At 46.0% G+C, this 20,032-nt stretch overlaps 4 protein-coding genes across 4 annotated transcripts; 2 read left to right on the top strand and 2 right to left on the bottom strand.

Annotated features, from left to right (window-relative positions):
• Positions 1-9,763: 9,763 nt before the first annotated feature.
• On the top strand, positions 9,764-10,402 carry LOC132207141 (histone H1-like). The gene has a single exon (XM_059642316.1). The coding sequence runs from the start codon at positions 9,764-9,766 to the stop codon at positions 10,400-10,402; it is 639 nt and encodes a 212-aa protein (XP_059498299.1).
• A 1,829-nt stretch (positions 10,403-12,231) lies between these two features.
• On the top strand, positions 12,232-12,683 carry LOC132207241 (histone H3). The gene has a single exon (XM_059642469.1). It carries the CDS (start codon positions 12,238-12,240, stop codon positions 12,646-12,648), a length of 411 nt encoding a protein of 136 aa, XP_059498452.1. The 5' UTR covers positions 12,232-12,237; the 3' UTR covers positions 12,649-12,683.
• A 779-nt stretch (positions 12,684-13,462) lies between these two features.
• On the bottom strand, positions 13,463-13,855 carry LOC132207140 (late histone H2A.2.2-like). Its single transcript, XM_059642315.1, has one exon. The coding sequence runs from the start codon at positions 13,853-13,855 to the stop codon at positions 13,463-13,465; it is 393 nt and encodes a 130-aa protein (XP_059498298.1).
• Positions 13,856-16,641: 2,786 nt separating this feature from the next.
• On the bottom strand, positions 16,642-17,201 carry LOC132207215 (histone H2B type 1-O-like). Its single transcript, XM_059642447.1, has one exon. It carries the CDS (start codon positions 17,030-17,032, stop codon positions 16,652-16,654), a length of 381 nt encoding a protein of 126 aa, XP_059498430.1. The 5' UTR covers positions 17,033-17,201; the 3' UTR covers positions 16,642-16,651.
• Between the last annotated feature and the right edge of the window lie 2,831 nt (positions 17,202-20,032).

Raw genomic sequence — 20,032 nt, 5'->3', positions numbered from 1 at the left:
GCATCCCAATTATCAACATATCTGAAACCCTCCCTCCTACACCAGCTGCGTAGCCACGTGTTCAGCTGCGCCCGCTCCCTGTTCCTCACCTCGCTATCTCGTGGCACCGGTAGTAAACCAGAGAACACTACTCTGTTCGTCCTGCTCTGCAGCTTCCATCCTAACTCCCTGAAATCACTTTTTATATCCTCAAACCTATTTCTGGCTATATCATTTGTGCCAATATGTAACACGATTTCTGGCTGTTCACCCTCCCCTTTCAGAACTTTATACACCCGATCGGAGACGTCCCGGACCCTGGCACCAGGGAGGCAACATACCTTCCGGGAATCCCGATCTTGCCCACAAAATCTCCTGTCGATTCCCCTAACTATCGAGTCCCCTACCACGAGTACTTTTCTATTCTGCCCCCTTCCCTTCTTTGCCACAGTGTCAGGCTCAGTGCCAGAGAACTGACTACTATGGCTTTCCTCTGGTAGGTCAACCCCCCCAGCAGTATCCAAAACGGTATACTTATTGCTGAGGGGAATGCCCACAGGGGATCTCTGCACTGTCTGTCTGTCCCCTTTCCTCCCCCTAACTGTAACCCATCTATCCTCGTCCTGAGCCTTAGGAGTGACCAACTCCCGATAACTCCTCTCAATTACCCCCTCTGCCTCCCGAATGATCCGTAGTTCATCCAGCTCCAGCTCCATTTCCCTAACACGGTTTTCAAGGAGCTGTAGCTGGGTGCACTTCCCGCAGATGTAGCCAGCGGAGACGTGTGCCACATCTCCCAACTGCCACATTTTGCAGGTTTTCTTTGATGTTCAAGTATCTGCTCCACAACACAAATCAGATTTTACTTGTTGCCAAATGTGTAAAGTGCTAGAAATGAAACTGTTAGAGCTTTTAGCATTGAATGTCTCTGGCAGAGTGCCTGAGGGCTGAGGATATTCCACAATATTCAGGCTGTGGTACAGTTGAAATTTTATTCTGGGATTGGTCACTGTCTTGTCTAAATGTGCTCAGAGTTTAATATTCATTTTCTTTGAAAGTTCACCATACAATATCCTCTTCAATTTATTGGAACAGTTCATGAGAATTCTGCTAGAAAAGTCAACAGCTTTTTTTTCTCTGATGGAGCGACCAAATGATATTTAGTTTATGATCACAGCAATTACCATGGATTTAAATGCATGGGAATTGGACTCCTTAGCTCAAATTCTGTTCTGTTTATCTCTTATCATGAAAAGCTAGCTCTCTGATCTGAAATCCATGACAAGAAATCATTTTGAATGTTACATGTTCTGAGGCTTGCAGTGTATGTGATTTTCATGGCTGTTACATGTTGTAGCACGTGTTGGGATTGTGCAGGTATTTGCAACTCATTGTAAATCTGTGTGTGTGTGTGTGTGTGTGTGTGTGTGTGTGTGTGTGTGTGTATTGAGAGTGTGTTGTTTATGTTCATGCGAGCACGAGATTGTGACAGCGAAAAATCACGTGCACTCAGTAGCATTCTCTGTCAGGTGTTGGCACAGGACATGGGCATTTAAAAGTCATGTTACTTAATTGTTCTGTCTCTGCCTGGGACACGTGTTGGGCAAACGATCAAGACTGTCCCTGCTCAGTTACTGATGTGAATGTTTCCACCCATATCTGTACTCATTACCTACCTCACATATGGTTGGTGTAACTATGCAATGGCATGAACTAATTATTCACCTTAACAAGGTGCACTAAGTATTCCTTTTGTGATACAGGAAAGCCTCCGGAGACTAATTAATATCTCCATATGAAGCTTTTTCCCTAATGCTTTTAGTGATCTTTGTATTTTATTAAGTACATATATTTCGAGATTTCAACATAATTATATGAAGAATCTTTAAATAAAAGTATTTCTTAATACCATGAATAATTTCAAAGAAACAACGAATTGCTTCATATGTTTTTTTTCTGCAGTTTTTATGAAATTCTAGGCTGACTGTCATCTGGGATCATTCACGTCACTTTCCCGAACTGACTCTGTTCACCTAAAGGGACAACTTCCATTCATTAATGAGATTGGAATTAATTATAACTGTAATTGAATGAACGTGTTTGATCCTCTGGTACTTATGTGAGCCATAATCCCATTAGTTCATCTGTTTGTTATTGCAGGAGTTTACCGTCCCCTTCAATGTTTGTTCCAAATCTTCAAACAGTCTCGCACAAACCTTCTTGCAGTTGTTTATGCAAATGCTCCCTTTTGTGTCAGAATAACATCTTCTCTTCTAATAGTAACACCTCTAATTTTTTATTCATTCACAGCATGATGGTGTTGCTGACTCGGCTTGCATTTATTGCCTGCACCTAATTGCCCAGAGAGCAGTTCAGAGTCAACCTCATTGCTGTGGGTCTGGAGTCACACGTAGGCCAGACCAGGTAAGCATGCCAGTTTCCTTCGCTCAAGGACACAAGTGAGCCAGATGGATTCTTTTTCCTGACAACAGACAATGGATTCATTGTCATCATTACATTCTTAATTCCAGATGTTTTTTTAATTCAAATTCCACCATCTGCTGTGGCAGTGATTGAAGCCATGTCCCCAGAATGTTGTCTGGTCTCTGCATTAACAGTCCAGTGATACGACCACTAAGTCAATGCCTCCCAGATCTGGTGGCCTTTGTTCAGAACTGAGGAAGCATACCAGGCCTGAAACGTTAACTCTGATTTCTCATCACAGATGCTGCCAGACCTGCTGTGCTTTTCCAGAATCTTCTGTTTATTAATTGTCTTCCTTAGTCACTGATAACATCTAAAGTTTCCTTCCATGTCTGTACCCAATATCCACTCCATACATGGTTATATTGTAACAGTGACAACTTGATCTATTTATATACCTTGACTGTAACTTTAAAAATGCCCTTCCTCACCAAGCATTCAATGCAGTTAGTGAGCATATATTTGTGATGAAGATTCAATTAATCCCTCTTCAAATGCTAAAAATGGCAATGGGCTTTCAAAGACGAACTTTACTGGAATTGCACTGGGTTTTGTTGATGTTGTTTGGCCCTTGGATTGAATGTAGATATCTGGAATTTGAGCTCAATGCAAGTCTTACCCCTATGACTGTGGAAAGTAAATTCTCCACTCTGACAGTGCTAACATACCTGCTGTTTGGTTGGAGCAGCTGGTCACACATGCTGTACCAAGTAAATATGAAATTGCCTTGGCCCATCAAGTATTTGCCTGGAGGAAGAACAGAATTCTCCTGTAAATCAACATCCAACGAGTTTGCAAATATTAAAACTGATCAAGGCAAAATTGAATTAATACTCATAACACTTCGTTGTTTTAAAGCCAACAATTCAAACAGAGAAGAGGCTGGCTCCATAATTTACCTGAGCTCCTCCTCGTCTCTTTCTTTACGCGAAATTCTGAAACAATTTATTAAGATGCAATGAATTGAATGCTTACACAGTTCAATACCCAGCTCCCAATACACTACCCATTTAAAGGAAGGACAACAGACACTATTTAAAACGAAACACACTACGAGTGCAGGTGCAGAACACCTCCGCTCAGTTCGCAACAAACAACTGCACCTCCCAGTCGCAAACCATTTCCACTCCCCCTCCCATTCTCTTGATGACATGTCCATCATGGGCCTCCTGCACTGCCACAATGATGCCACCCGAAGGTTGCAGGAACAGCAACTCATATTCCGCCTGGGAACCCTGAAGCCATATGGTATCAATGTGGAGAGATAATGGGAACTGCAGATGCTGGAGACTCCAAGATAATAAAATGTGAGGCTGGATGAACACAGCAGGCCAAGCAGCATCCCAGGAGCACAAAAGCTGACGTTTCGGGCCTAGACCCTTCATCAGAGAGGGGCTCTCTGATGAAGGGTCTAGGCCCGAAACGTCAGCTTTTGTGCTCCTGGGATGCTGCTTGGCCTGCTGTGTTCATCCAGCCTCACATTTTAGTATCAATGTGGACTTCACCAGTTTCAAAATCTCCCCTTCCCCCACTGCATCCCTAAACCAGCCCAGTTCATCCCCTCCCCCCACTGCACCACACAACCAGCCCAGCTCTTCCCCCCCACCCACTGCATCCCAAAACCAGTCCAACCTGTCTCTGCCTCCCTAACCGGTTCTTCCTCTCACCCATCCCTTCCTCCCACCCCAAGCCGCACCCCCAGCTACCTACGAACCTCATCCCACCTCCTTGACCTGTCCGTCTTCCCTGGACTGACCTATCCCCTCCCTACCTCCCCACCTACACCCTCTCCACCTATCTTCTTTACTCTCCATCTTCGGTCCGCCTCCCCCTCTCTCCCTATTTATTCCAGTTCCCTCCCCCCATCCCCCTCTGTGATGAAGGGTCTAGGCCCGAAACGTCAGCTTTTGTGCTCCTGAGATGCTGCTTGGCCTGCTGTGTTCATCCAGCCTCACATTTTATTATCTTGGAATCTCCAGCATCTGCAGTTCCCATTATCTCTCACACACTACGAGTGCTGCGTTTATCCTTTACATGATTAACACATTTGTCTGTACTGTGACTTCTTTACGATTCAATGCCAATTCGCAACAAACAACGTGAAACAGAAGCTAAACGAGGAATTACCATCAGCGTTCGGAGAATTAAATATCACAAGCCTGACCCCCAGCAGCAGCTTCTTGCCGCTGTGTCTCCCTCCGCAGGACCACACACAGCCCGAGAAAGGCCTCTCTCTCCCCGCCCTCAGGCCGCTCACTCCAAGTTCCGGGACCAGTTCCTGCTCCGCTCGGCCTCTTACCAACAGTCCCCGGTTCTCCCTGAACTGAGCCCGAATCAATGCCGGTCTCGGAGCCCCCTCTGTGTCCCAGACTCACATCTCGATGCGCTGCTGGAAGGAGCCTGCTGTTCCCTCGCTTCCCTGGGCGCTGGTCTCTCCATCGCGGCCTGTTTCAAACAAACCGCTTCCACTCACTGAGTCAATGCTCCTCAATGGCAGCGCTGGGGGAAGGCCTCACGCATGCGCTCCTCCAGTCACAACATGCCTCTTTTTTGGTTGTTTTGGGGCGGGGGAGTGAAAAATTATCGCGCATGCGCTGCTTTTCACAAAGATTCCCATAAACAAACATCAATTGGTCATTGACAGTAGGAACTGCAGATGCTGGAGAATCTGAGACAATAAGGTTAGAGCTGGATAAACACGGCAGGCCCAGCAGCGTCAGAAGATCAGGGAGGCTGACCTTTCGATCCTCGGCCCTTCTTCAGAAAAGACTCCCGGCCCGAAACATCCTCCTTCCTGCTCCTCTGATGCTGCTGGGCCTGCTGTGTCCATCCAGCTCCAAACCTTGTTATCCAATGGTCTTTTCCGTAATTCCCTTTACTCCCAGTGTGAGCAAAGCAAGTGGGGCTGTTGGGGAAAGGGCAGGGAACGTTTCAAGCTGGGGCTTTGGCTCTTTCTGAACCTTCAATGGAGATTATTCCGGATCATGTTAATAACTGCCTCCCTCCGGCTCTCTTACAATCTGATGGGGAAGCACTGATGCTGACGGCCATTCCATTCATTTAATGCGCTTCACCATTCTATAACATCACGTCGGATCTCATGTCAACTGCAGTTTTCATTCCTGCTGACCTTCGCCTCATTTTAACTCTGTCAAACTAACATACAGAGCGATGGAATAAATGGGACATTTGAAGGAAGGCAGAATACAACTGTTGGATGGAGTCTTGCGGCGCAGGGGTAATGTCACCATTTATGGGTCAGGTGGACCCTGCTGAAGTTACACACGAACGAAAGTTTTTCAATATCATATCTGAATGCCTCCAGATGCAAATACCAGTTTCGAATAGATGACTGATTTTGTATGCTGCAGACAGAAACCTTCTGATGAAAGGGATACCTCAACCACAGACCCTAAATGTTCTTGTTTACTCACTCCTGGGACGTGGATGTCGCTGGCTGGGCCGAAATTGTTTGCCCGTCCCGAGTCGCCCCCCGCGCCACCCCCCCGCCCCGAGAAGGTGCTGCCGAGCCGCCTTCCAGAACAATTGTCGTCCGTGTACTGCTCACATTGCCGTTAGTAGGGAGTTCCAGGGTCTTGATCCAACGACAGTGAAGCCAAGGGGATATATTTCTAAGTTAGTATAGTGGGTGGCTTGGAGGAGAACTTGCCCTCGATCTTGCCCAGTGTTCCTAAACATCAGCCGCCCAAATTCTTTATACTGATGTATTCGTGAGTATGGAAGGTGCTCTTTTTACAGTTTACAAAACTGTCTTTTCAGAGGGCAATTTAACACCGTTTTTGATCCACGGTGGAGGCGTACAAATGGAGAAGAAAATGAACTTGAAAGAAAATAAAAGTCCCTGAACTTGGGGAACATTTCAAAATCTGGAATGAAGGAACAAACAAATGCATTGATTATGAATGAGAAAATGAGGAAAAGTTTTTTACAATTGCAGAAATCTTTAAAAAAATAACTGTTAATGTCTTGATAAATATGTAAAAGGAGAATGGAAATAAATCTAGGTTGGTAAACACAAATGCACATCACTTACAATCAAAAAGAGGGGAGTCCATTGTGAGGAATAAAAAAAATGGCTATCCAACTGACTACTTACTGTTGTTCTATGTTCACACAGGGTGACACACATAACACGTCAGGAATGTTGTGGAAAACAGAGTTTAGTGAGAGGGAGACTCTGAATCAAGCCAGTATTATTCAGTAAATTGTGTTGGGAAAATTGGTAGTACTGAAGGCTTGGAAGTACCGGGGACTGATAACTTATGTGCCAGAGCTCTTAGTGGCCATATTGGTGATGATGTTCCAAACCTTCATAGGTGCTACAATAATTTCCAAAGATTGGAGGGTAGCTAATGTCAACAATCTATTTGTAAAGGGAGTGTTGAGGTAAAACTTGTAATTTTAGACCATTCAGCCTGCAGGAAAAAAATGCAGATAATTGGAATGAAATGTCAGGATCAGACAGAGTCAGCATGGATTTGAAAGAACTGTTCCTCTGCTGTACTATTCAATGTTCCCAGCCTGATTAATCTACTGGATTAGGGATGTTAAAGCAGAGCTGTTCATTTTAATTTACCAAAAAGCTTTTTTAACAAAATCCCACAAAAGATGTTATCGTGTTAACACCAAGGAACTGTGATTGGTGCAAAGCATTCAGAATGATTCAAAAAAAAACTCTAGCTGGATAACAAGAGATATGGAGAGGGAAGAAATGATTTTTTTTTCCTCAATGACAAGAATCAGTTTTAGGATCAAACGTCTTCACAACATGTTCACAGTAATTTAGATATTTGTAACAAGACCCGGGTGTCTCCTACGCTAATCACTGAAAGTAAGCATGCAGATGCACCAGGCAATGAGGAAGGCGAGAGGTATGTTGGCCTTTGTGGAAAGTGAATTTGAGTACAGGAGAAACAGTGAATTGTGACAATTTATCAGGGCATCTGTGAGGCAACACATAGAATACTGAGAGCAGATTTGGCCTCCTTACTGAGGAAGGATGGTGTTGCTGTGAAGGTAATTTTAACAGGCAGATTGCTGGGATGGAAGGAGAGGTTGAATTAGTTGTGAATATATGTGCTGAAAGTTAGAAGAATGAGGGATTCTCTTAGAAATCTGTAAGACACTGTCAGACCGAGAAAGTGTAAATGCAGAAAAATATTCCTGTTGGTAGGAGTCATATTTTTAGGAGAAAGGATAACCCTTTCATGACTGAGAAGCCGAGAGTCTACTTAATTCAGAAAGTGGTGATCTTGTGAAATTCCCTGCCACAGAAATCAGCCACGTTCAACACATTGTATGAGTTCAGTATGGTGCAGGTGTAGCACTTGTGGCCAAAGGGAAGCAAGGTATAATTGGCTGAATGGCAAGTGACAGAGAGTGAAGATGGAGGGTTGTTTTTTCGACTGTAGGCCTGTCATCCAGAGGTGTTCCCCAGGGATTGGGACTGAGTCCTCTTTCGCTTGTCATTATATAAATGATATGAATGAGAAGAGAGAAGTCATGGCAAACACGTTTGTAGATGATAACAAACTCAGCAGCATAGTATTCAGAGGAGAATGAGTCCTAAGATATCAAATGGATCTCGATCCTTTACCTCGATGGGCTGCAAAATGACAGATAGAATTCAATCTGGATGAATGCAACATTTTGCATTTTGGAGCAACTTACAGAAGTAGGCCTTGAATGATTAATGGTAGGTCCTTGGTAGTGTTGTAGGACCTATCCTGTTGAAGTCTGCATCACTTCTAAACGGGTTGTTTATGAAGGCATGCTTACCTTCATTGCACAGTCCTTTGAGATTATGAGGTGGGTAGTCACATTGAGGTTGAGAGGTCACCTTATAGAAGTGTTTAAAATAATGAGGGGATGAGACAGTGTTGACTGACGTTGTTCTTTTCCTGAGTTGTGGGTGGCGGCTGGGGAGGAATTGAAGACTAGGGCGAACATTTTTCATGTGACGGGAGAGAAATTTTTAAAAAGACACTTGCGTTTTGTTTTTGAACAGAGCATGGGCGCATGTGGAATGAAGCTCCTGACGAAATCGTCTCTATGCCTACAACTATAACATTAAAACGACATTTGGATAAGTACATAAATAAGAAAGGAAATAGGCCAAGGACAGATCGGTGGAATTAGTTCAGTCTGGCATTATATTCGCCATGTTATGGTCGGACTGAAGGTTATGCATCCTTGTTGAATGTCTCCATGTGAGAGAAAAACGGGCACAGGCTATTGAGTTGGATGATCTGCCATTCTCATGATGAGTTGGAGGGGAGGTTTGAAGGAGCTGTCTGATGAAGGGTCTAGGCCCGAAACGTCAGCTTTTGTGCTGCTGAGATGCTGCTTGGCCTGCTGTGTTCATCCAGCTTCACAATTTGTTATCTTGGTTTGAAGGGCTGATTGGTTAGGTCCAGTTGACATTATTTATGTTTCTATTTCTGTTTATTCCCAGAACCGATGTTGAGTATTGTCAGCGAAATTAAAAATACTGATCTGGGTGATCAATATAAGTTCAAACCAGATGATTGACTTTTGGAGCTGAATCTGGAGAAGAGCGAATCTCCGGCGCACAGTCCTCAGAGAGTTTAACACTTACTGAGGAGAAAAACTGCAACTAACTCCCTGGATGTCGGAGCAAAAGCTGAAAAGAAAAGAAAATATATCCTTCCACATTTACATTTGGCGATATTTCTGGCATGTGACTGTGTGGATGTGAATATTGAATCAGAGAGACAGTGCGAAAAGGGCGGGCGGGTTAGGCACACGTAACTGTGCTTGTCTGTCCGCTCATATCATGATATTTCCGAATTTCTCTTAATCAGATCGAAAATAATTTCAATTCAAGTTATCCTCCTGCTCCCCCACTAAACCCCAAAGCTAGAATTCAAAGCTGTGTAATTGTTAATTTTAAGATTTCAGTCTGAAAGTGATGATAATGCCAGCGTTCAGCTCAGAGAGCGCGATGAGTGCAGTAGCAAAATGCGTTTAACTCGAGAACGGAGCCGTCAATTCGAGTGAAAACGCTTCGGCCGCAAACCTTCCCGTGTCAGGGTCAGGAACGATCGAGCCTGGCTCTCTGGAGATGCGGAATTGCAGAGGAATTGGAGAGTTTCTGCCGAGAGAGAAACACAGACAGGCAGCAGGAGCAGGGAGCTGAGGGCAGGTTGTCTCCGCGCCGTCCGCTCGCTGCCTTTAAGTTGCTCAGTGCCGCCACCAGCAGCTTCATTGCTGACCCAGTTCAGTTTGACAGAGAGAGATTCAGCGCAGAGTTCCCGACATGAGCGACAGTACAGCCGCCGAAACGGCTCCTCCAGCCTCCGCTAGCACCAAACCCAAGTCTCCCAAGAAGAAGAAGGCGGCGGCTTCCAGGAAGAAACCAGCCGGTCCCGGGTTGGGCGAGCGGATTGTGAAGATTGTCGGGGAGAACAGCGATCGGAAGGGGACGTCTCTGGTCGCTATAAAGAAGGCGCTGCAGAGAAGCGGGGTCAATGTGGAGAAGCAAAATGCACAGATCAGGATGGCTGCCAAGAGGTGCCTGGCGAAAGGCTCCCTGGTTCTGGTGAAGGGCCAGGGCGTCTCCGGCTCCTTCAAACTCGCAAAGAATCCAGTCAAGGCAAAAGTGGGAAAGAGGGCGAGACCAGCAGCAGCCGCCAAGAAAGCAGCCGTGAAGAAAACAACGAGCAAGAAGGTGGCAGCGAAAAAATCCCCAGCCAAGAAAGCAACAGGCAAGAAAGCGGGCGGCAAGAAGGCAGCAACGCCAAAGAAAGCGGCGAAGAAAGCAGCGCCGAAGAAAAAGACTCCCGTGAAGAAGGTGATAAAGACCAAGAGCCCCAAGGCCGCAAAGCCGGCCCCGAAATCGAGGAAACCGAAGGCCAAGCCCAAAGCGAAAGTGACCAAGAAAGCAGCAAAGAAATGAAGCAGTCCGTGCAACGTGTAACGACCTGAACCCAAAGGCTCTTCTCAGAGCCACCACATCTTTCAGGAGAGAGCTGAGCCCGGATCAAATGATCCCTGTCCTAGCTCCGAGTGCAGGAATAAATTAGACACTAATTTATGTGAATAACCGTTCCGTATTTACCCACCGGATTTACACTCAGCCCCTCTTCCATACTCTACAATGTGTGAGTGTGAGGTCCTGCTCACATGGACCATAGGCTCTCGTGCTTTGTCAGTTCATGTCAGTCTGCTTTTCACACATGTAGGGAGAGAGTCTCAAAGAGACTAACACGCCCTGAAACTCCTCTTCACCACACAATCCCCATCAAATGATTTTGTCTCATTCAACTGGGGGAATAGAAACTGACGTGGAAATTGAAGCAAGACAAAATTTGAGGCTGGATGAACACAGCAGGCCCAGCAGCATCTCAGGAGCACGAAAGCTGACGTTTTGGGCCTAGACCCTTCATCAGAGAGGGGATGGGGAGAGGGAACTGGAATAAATAGGGAGAGAGGGGGAGGCGGACCGAAGATGGAGAGAAAAGAAGATAGGTGGAGAGGAGAGTACAGGTGGGGAGGTAGGGAGGGGAAAGGTCAGTCCAGGGAAGACGGACAGGTCAAGGAGGTGGGATGAGGTTAGTAGGAGATGGAGGTGCGGCTTGATGTGGGAAGAAGGGATGGGTGAGAGGAAGAACAGGTTAGGGAGGCATAGACAGGTTGGACTGGTTTTGGGATACAGTGGGTGGAGGGAAGAGCTGGGCTGGTGGTGTGGTGCAGTGGGGGGAGGGAAGAACTGGAATGGTTTTGGGATGCAGTTGGGGAAGGGGAGATTTTGAAGCTGGTATAGCCCACATTGATAATGGAAGCAGAGGTAATGGGAACTGCAGATGTTGGAGAATTCCAAGATCATAAAATGTGAGGCTGGATGAACACAGCAGGCCAAGCAGCATCTCAGGAGCACAAAAGCTGACGTTTCGGGCCTAGACCCTTCATCAGAGAGGGCGAAGGGTCTAGGCCCGAAACGTCAGCTTTTGTGCTCCCGAGATGCTGCTTGGCCTGCTGTGTTCATCCAGCCTCACATTTTATTATCTTGATAATGGAAGCAACCGTGTTGTCTTGTTAAGAAAGGCCGGATCATGGGCGTTCAATTGTATCGCAACTGCTTAGAAAAAAATCCTGTTTTTGTCTGCTTCGAACATGAAGCTCGAGACCGCAGTTTTTTAATCCCGAAAGTTGTGTTCACTGCCGTTGTGGAGAATAGTTTTATTTACAGATCTAGTTGGGGGCTGGAGTTAACATATATTGCTGTATTTGTATTTCATTAACCGTTACAGGAATGATATTTCGTTCAGTTTTGATTCTGGGACACCCGTGGAAGTTTTAATTTACTTTCCATCTGCCTGTTGCAGGAAGCAATGCCAAACGCCCTCCCCCTTTCCTCACGCCTGTTACAGACAGATGAGGCAGTCCTGTCGTCCTGTCTCCGCTGATGTAGATTTTATTCAAAAAATTTAGTTTGCAAAGTACACGATTTGATCGGAGTCGGAGTTTATTTTCCTTTTAAATATTTACCTTAAACTCAGGATCGCGAGGGTAAAATCGGCGGGCTTTTTGGAAGTGACCAACTGTCATTTCAATTTAAACCAAAAAATATTTTTCTGCCTTTTCAGAACCTTCCGGAGCTGTTTCTCATGGGGTTGAGGGACGGGACTCTAACAAATCCCAGCTCTAGGGCGAGCTCTCCATTCCCTTAAATAGGCAGCGCCGCCACAGGTTCAGCATTGAGAGTAGCAGCCTGTGTGTGTGTTGCAGAGAATGGCCAGAACCAAGCAGACAGCGCGCAAATCCACCGGAGGGAAAGCTCCCCGCAAGCAGCTGGCGACCAAAGCGGCCCGCAAGAGCGCTCCGGCCACGGGCGGAGTGAAGAAGCCTCATCGCTACAGGCCCGGCACGGTGGCTCTGCGGGAGATCCGCCGCTACCAGAAATCCACCGAGCTGCTGATCCGCAAACTGCCGTTCCAGCGCCTGGTGCGGGAGATCGCTCAGGACTTCAAGACCGACCTGCGCTTCCAGAGCTCGGCCGTGATGGCCTTGCAGGAGGCCAGCGAGGCTTACCTGGTGGGTCTGTTTGAGGACACCAACCTGTGTGCCATCCACGCCAAGCGGGTCACCATCATGCCCAAAGACATCCAGCTGGCCCGGCGGATCCGCGGGGAGCGCGCCTAAACGGAGCGTGCCCGGCCCTGCACATTCACCCCGAGAAACACAACGGCTCTTTTCAGAGCCACGACACTATCCAGAGAGAGAGAGAACAGCAATCATTAGACACGATGGACTGTAGTTAATATAAACCCACAGCATACTATTGATGTTATGTCTCAATGTCACCGCTGTTACAGAAACTTAGTGCATCTCTCAGGCCCAATAATTCCCCCGAGTTGTGAAACAGGTTTATAAGTGCTCAGTAATCACAACACAGTTCAAGTACTGTACCTAACATTTTATAAATTTCCGATTCAAACGCCTTTGCTTGCCAATTGCTTCCCTTGGCGTTTCCCCAGCTGCAACTGAAGTTGACGAATGAGGATGTTGGGAAACAGTGGCCAATTCGAAAAGCCCACCAAAATATACAAACGATTTTTATATTTCTGATCGTGCAATTGAAATTTTGCCTCATCTCACACGAGTGTATTCATTCGATCCTCTGAGGAGGCTCGGTTTAGTCTCGAACGGCCCCTTTCTTGCGGGGAGTTAGCGCATGTCTTTTGTTCCCTGTCGGCATAGTGATAGGGAAACCGCTGTGAGTTACTATTTAAAGTCGCTGTCCCTGCAGTAAAACTTTATTACTCCCCTCCGACAGCTGTTCTAGTTTTCTTTAGGTTAAGGCAAAAAGGAAACGGATATTTTTGCGCATTTAGTCCCGTGTTTGCACATAAAATTAAAGTAAACCAACCAGCAGTGACAGTCTAGCTGCTTTTCACTGACTTTGTGGGTGGCTCTGAAAAGAGCCTTTGGGTTGTCAGGTTACAGAACGGTCTCTTCACTTTTTAGTGGCGCCCCCAGCGGCGGTTTTCTTGGGCAGCAGCACGGCCTGGATATTAGGCAGCACCCCACCCTGAGCGATGGTCACCCCTCCCAGCAGCTTGTTGAGCTCCTCGTCGTTGCGCACGGCCAGCTGGAGGTGCCTGGGGATGATGCGGGTCTTCTTGTTGTCGCGGGCCGCGTTACCGGCCAGCTCGAGGATTTCAGCCGTCAGGTACTCGAGCACCGCAGCCAGATAGACCGGCGCTCCGGCACCCACACGCTCAGCATAGTTACCCTTTCTCAGGAGCCTGTGAACACGGCCCACCGGGAACTGCAGCCCAGCCCGGGATGACCGGGACTTCGCCTTCGCGCGAGCTTTCCCACCACCGCCCTTTCCTCTCCCAGACATCGCCACAGTCTCACAAACACTTTCACAGAAGATGCTGCAATGCGGCCACATCCCGTCCTCTTATACCTTCGGGAGGAATGGGGGTGCGGCCATTGCTGATTGGTCACATTGTTCAGTATCTCCTAATGTCGTTTCAATGCCCAATCAGATATCTGCTTCCCTCACCAATCCGGAGAGGGCCCGGGGAGGAGGCCGGAAAATCCCGGCGCCAAATCATCAACCGCTTTCTTTCAAACTCGAAAAGCCCGCCAATAGTTTCAAAACGGGTAGAAGTTTTACAAAGAAGAATGCGTTCATTCTTGAGATAATTTACTTTTAGAATACGCCTGTATACTTCACACAATCTCTCTCTGATTCCCAGGCCTAAGTGAATCGATGTGATTATGATTTTGCTTTTTACCCTGATCCTTAAGAATAAACAGATGGCAGAAAAAGAGCCCGGCGTAAGTTGCTCTGAACAGATGCATTTTATTTCACATCAGCACCCGGATACATTGATAAAAGTATCACACAGCTGTTTCTTTGCCGTTGAACTCAATACTGCTTTAAACAATATTTTACAATCGCGCTCCCTATTGCACAAGATCAACAATATTTCTACTTTTGCGATGCCAGTCCGGCAGCTGTTCTGCTTTCATCTCGGTTCACTTTGAAATTTTCCCACCGACAGCAGAAAGCCTCATTTATAGCTTTCTGCAAAACCCGGGGAGATTTGAAAATAAAACAAAATTCCTCGGCGCGGCAAACGTAGGAAAATACCGGCGCCAAATCATCAACCGTTTTCTTACCGATTTGAAAAGCCCGCCAATATGGGCAATACGAGGAAGACGTTTTACATGAATGCGTATGATTTAATTTCCTTTTAGATTACAAATTGATCCTTGACATAACCTCTCTCGTTCTCATTCAAAACATCAGCGTCTTCCGAAAATTTTGTGATTATTGTGTGAGATCAGACTTCCCTGTTAATCTCGGTTCATTTTGAAAGACTCTACCCGACAACGGGGAACCCCACAGACTGCATTCTGAAAATAAATTCACGTAGAGATTTGGAAATTGAAAAACACAAATCGCACGATACTTCTGTTCGTATGTCTCAAATACGGGCTTATTGGTTTTGGTTACCACGAGAGAGAGTTGGGGTCGTTACCCACAGGGACAAAATCCTACAACGTGTACGAAATTGTAAAACTTAGTTTTTTTTTTCCTAAGAGGAATGAATAATTTAATTTTTCGCCGAACTTAGTTAGAACATAGAACATAACAGCACAGTACAGACCCTTCGGCCCTCGATGTTGTGCCGACCTGTCATACCGATTTCAAGCCCATCTAACCTACACTATTCCATGTACGTCCATATGCTTATCCAAAGACGATTTAAAAGATACCTAAAGCTGGAGAATCTACTACCGTTGCAGGCAAAGCGTTCCATTCCCTTACTACTCTGAGTAAAGAAACTACCTCTGACATCTGTCCTGTATCTTTCACCCCTCAATTTAAAGCTATGCCCCCTCGTGCTCGCTGTCACCATCCTATGAAAAAGGCTCTCCCTATCCACCCTATCTAATCCTCTGATTATTTTATATGTTTCAATTCAGTCACCTCTCAACCACCTTCTCTGTAATGAAAACAGCCTCAAGTCCCTCAGCCTTTCCTCGTAAAACGTTCCCTCCATACCAGGCAACATCCCAGTAAATCTCTGCACCCTTTCCTCAGCTTCCACATCCTTCTTATAATGCGGTGACCAGAACTGTGCACAATACTCCAAGTGCGACCGCACCAGAGTTGTGTCCAGCTTCACCATAACCTCTTGGTTCCAGAACTCGATCCCTCTATTAATAAAAGCTAAAACACTGTATGCCTTCTTAACAGCCCTGTCAACCTGGGTGGCAACTTTCAAGGATCTGTATACATGGACACCGAGATCTCTCTGCTCATCTACACTGCCATGAATCTTACCATAAGCCCAGTACTTTGCCTTCCGGTTCATTTTCATATTGCAAGTGCACCCTGAAATATTTATCAAAAACTCAACGCTCCTGCGGGTGAGAACGGTGAAACTTCAGTTTAAAGTTGCCGTCCCTCTTGTCGTTGATCAGACTTCACACCTGATATGGCAATCCAGCAGCTATACTAGCTTTATCTCAGTTCATTTTGAAAGCCTCTTATCGACAGCTGAGAGCCTCATTTACAGTGTTCTGCAAAAATCAGACGACGTCAGTGGCGTTTTGAAAATTTAATTTAAAAAAAGAACAAATAAATTTCAAAATCTATTCGTGGGACGACAACAGTTACTTTTCTTTCCGGGAGTGAAACTCGTGTTTCATACCCCACGGGGCACTGTACCTTCTGCCCTGATCAAGGGTTAAAGAATAACTGGAAAATATAGAATTTGCTGAAAAGTGACTCGGTGTCGATAAATATGCTCTCTATACAGGCCGGGAAAAGAGACTGGGAAATACGCAACCGACAATAAAGGGCAGAGGGTCTGGGATCAAACGAAATTATTTTTATAATTAAAAACAAAGCTTAGCGACATTCATTATCCAGACCCAGAATCAATTGTAAAGCTAAAACTTCATTTGAAAAGAAGGGTCTCGCCCCGAAACGTCAATTTACCTGCTTCTCTGATGCTGTTTGGTTTGCTGTGGTCATCCAGCTCCACATCTTGTCGTCTCAGATTCTCCAGCATCGGCTATCCAAGTTAATACGGTTCAGCTGTTTCAGTGAGGTAGTGGGTGGCTCTTAAAAGAGCCTTTGGGTTTTGGATGTGTTTTTTCAACACAATGTGGGGTCTCACTTGGAGCTGGTGTACTTGGTCACCGCCTTTGTACCCTCCGACACGGCGTGTTTGGCCAGCTCCCCGGGCAGCAGCAGCCGCACCGCGGTCTGGATCTCCCGGGAGCTGATGGTCCTGCGCTTGTTGTAATGGGCCAGGCGGGAAGCCTCCCCTGCGATACGCTCGAAAATATCCTTGACGAACGAGTTCATGATGCTCATCGCCTTGGAGGAGATGCCGGTGTCGGGGTGAACCTGCTTCATCACTTTGTAGATGTAGATAGAGTAACTTTCTTTCCTGGATCGTTTCCTTTTCTTGCCGGCTTTGCCCGGCGCCTTCTTGATGATTTTCTTGGCGCCCTTCTTGGAGGCTTGCTGCGCTTTCTTCTCATCTGGCATAGCGTCAGTCACTTTCAGACACAAAATAAGCGAAAGCCGTCTCGGAGCTCGCTTTTTATAGCCTGATCGCGTCAGCAATGCTAATGAGGGATGAGGGAAATCCTTGTTCCTGATTGGGTACTTTACAAGAATGTCACACCATGAGATTAGCCTTTCTGTGATTGGTTAGTGTCAAACACAAAGTGGATCTCTTCGGTTCTGCAACGAAATGTGAAACACAAACCGAAATTTTGTACACGGATCAAATTCCTATCTCCCTTGCAGTTGAACTGGTTGTCAATATTTTGAACACAGTCCTGCGAGATTTTAATTGTGACAAGGTGTTTTATTCCGCTCAGTGATCTTTTGTGAGTAAAATGTTACCTTGTTTCATCACCAGCTGAGATTTCCTTATTAAGCTGTGGGGAGTATTGTTTTGTGAAGACTTTCGGGTTTCTTGAGCGACAATTTGCCGAATATCTGTCATTCTCTGCATTGTGGAAATGGGAGTGCGGTTCTCGATCTGTCCCTAGAGTTGCAGTGGGGTAGAGATCGCCTGAGGTTTGTCTGGATTCTCCAGCATCTGCAGTCACCATTATCTCTGATACAATTTTAACTTCACTGCAAAGCTTCTTCCAGGGATGCCTGACTTGAAGAAGTTACCATCCTCCCTCCAGAATAAAAGCAGACTCTTTACTAAATGGGCAGAAAATTCAGAAGTCTTGCATGCAAAGAGACTTGGGAGTTCTACTCCAGGAATGTCTCACGGTAAACTCGCAGGTTGAGTCAGTAGTCAGGAAGGCAACTACAATACTGGCATTTATTTTGCCAGGACTTCAAGGCAGAGATTGACAAATTCTTGATCTCACAAGGAATCAAGGGCTACGGGGAGAGTGCAGGGAAGTGGAGTTGAAATGCCCAGCCGTGACTTAAATAGTGGAGTGGACTTGATGGGCCGAATGGCCTCACTTCCACTCCCATGTCTTATGGTCTTACGGACTTGAATATGTAAAAAAAGGATGTACTTATGAGGCTTTAGAAGACTCGAGTCAGGCCACGTTTGAAGTAGCATGTGCAGTTTTGGGCCCCATATCTCAGGAAGGATGTACTGCCCCTGGAGCAGGTTCAGAGGAGGTTCACGAGAATGGTCCCAGGAATGAAAAGCTGAACATATGAGCAATGTTTGAGGATTCTGGGACTGTACTCTTTGGAGTTTAGAAGGATGATAATCAAAACTTAGACTACTGAATGCCTGGACAGAGTGGATGTAGGGAAGATGCTTCCATTGGTAGGAGAGACTAGGACCCAAGGGCACAGCCTTCAAGTAAAGGGCAGGCCTTTTAGAACAGAGATAAGGAGAAACTTCTTCAGCCAGAGAGCGGTGAATCTATGGAATTCACTGCCACAGAAGGCTGTGGAGGCCAGGTTATTGAGTGCATTTAAGGGTGAGATAGATAGGTTTTTGATTGTCAAGGGGATCAAGGTTATGGGGAGAAGGAAGGAGAATTGGCTGAAGGAACTTCTCAGCCATGATTTAATGGTGGAGCAGACTTGATGGGCCAAATAGCCTGATTTCTGCTCCTATGTCTTATGGTCTTATAGTAACACAGTATGGACATGGGCCCTTCCGCTCAAACTGGTTCATGATGACCATGGTGCCCACTCAGCTGGATCCAATTGCCCACATTATATCCCTCGAAATCCTTCCCTTCCATGTACCTGTTCAAATGTTTTTTTTTTAAGTGTTGATATTGTGCCTGCCTCAACAACTTTCTCTGGCAGCTGATTCCACACGTGCTCCACTCTCTCTGTGAAGTTGGCACCCCTCAGGTCCTTCTTAAATTCTTGCCCTCTCACCCGAAACCTATGCCCTCCAGTTTTCAATTCCTCATCTGTGGGGAAAAAAAACAAACATGATTTGCATTTATCTGACCTATGGGCCTCATGATTTTATACATCTGAATAAGGTCACACTTCATTCTCCTACGGTCCAAGAAATAAAGTCCTACCCTGGCCAACATCTCGCTATAACTCAGGCCCACTAGTCCTGCATAAATCTTCTTTGAACACTTTCTAGTTGAACTAGGTCTTTTTTACAACAGGGTGACCAAAACTCTACACAATAGTCTGAGTCTATTCTAAATGCCTCGATCAATGAAGGCCAGCATGCTGAATTCCTTCTTCAGCACCCTACCCACCTGCGACACTGCTTTAACCAAACGACTTATCTGTACTCCTTGGTCCCTCTGTACCACATCACTAATCAGGGACCTTACCATTTACTATACAAGGCTTACTATAGTTTGACATTCCAAAGTGCAACACCTCACACCTATCTGCATTGAATTGCATTTTCCAATCCTTGGCCCACTTCCCCATCTGATTAAGATCCCTCTGTAATTTTCGATAACCTTCCCCACTATGAACGATACCGCCTAACATTGCATCATCTGTAAACTTACTAATCATGCTTTGCACATTCACATCCAGATCATTTATGTTAATAACAAATAACAAAGGTCCCAGCACCAATCCCTGTGGCACACCACAAGTCACAGGCCTCCAGTCCGAGAAACAATCTTCAACTGTCACCCTCTGCTTTGTACCATCAAGCCAATTTTGAATCCAATGAGCTAGCTTTCCCTGTTCAAGTGAGCCACAACACACTGCAGCATCCCGGAGTTTCATAAAGCCAAGGAAGAACACAGATAGTGTCTTTAGAAATGACAGTTACTCAAAATGCATTGTTCGCAGATGCCACACAACTGATGACAACAGGAAGACACAACACATCCAGTGATAGTAGTCACCAGACTATGCACTGAGGGTGTGAAATAACCACCAGGTTACTCTACCCCGTAAGAATCATGATAGCCCACGAACTGACAGCCGCTGTTGAGAATGAAGGATCCAACATTCACAATTAGCAGAACCAATGCGATTTACAAGATACCATGCAAATACTGCCACAAACCTTACCCAAGGCAAACCGGTAGGAAACCCGCCATCAGGATTCATGGA

Source organism: Stegostoma tigrinum, chromosome 44 (assembly GCF_030684315.1).
Source record: "Stegostoma tigrinum isolate sSteTig4 chromosome 44, sSteTig4.hap1, whole genome shotgun sequence".
NCBI classification, from domain to species: Eukaryota; Metazoa; Chordata; class Chondrichthyes; order Orectolobiformes; family Stegostomatidae; genus Stegostoma; species Stegostoma tigrinum.
The sequence above is the reverse complement of the archived record's forward strand: the minus strand, read 5'-3'. Positions and strand labels throughout refer to the sequence as shown.

Bases quoted from the DNA above. Each gene is read 5' to 3' on its own strand.
- LOC132207141 (XM_059642316.1), top strand. From the start codon at position 9,764: ATGAGCGACAGTACAGCCGCCGAAACGGCTCCTCCAGCCTCCGCTAGC.
- LOC132207241 (XM_059642469.1), top strand. From the start codon at position 12,238: ATGGCCAGAACCAAGCAGACAGCGCGCAAATCCACCGGAGGGAAAGCT.
- LOC132207140 (XM_059642315.1), bottom strand. From the start codon at position 13,855: ATGTCTGGGAGAGGAAAGGGCGGTGGTGGGAAAGCTCGCGCGAAGGCG.
- LOC132207215 (XM_059642447.1), bottom strand. From the start codon at position 17,032: ATGCCAGATGAGAAGAAAGCGCAGCAAGCCTCCAAGAAGGGCGCCAAG.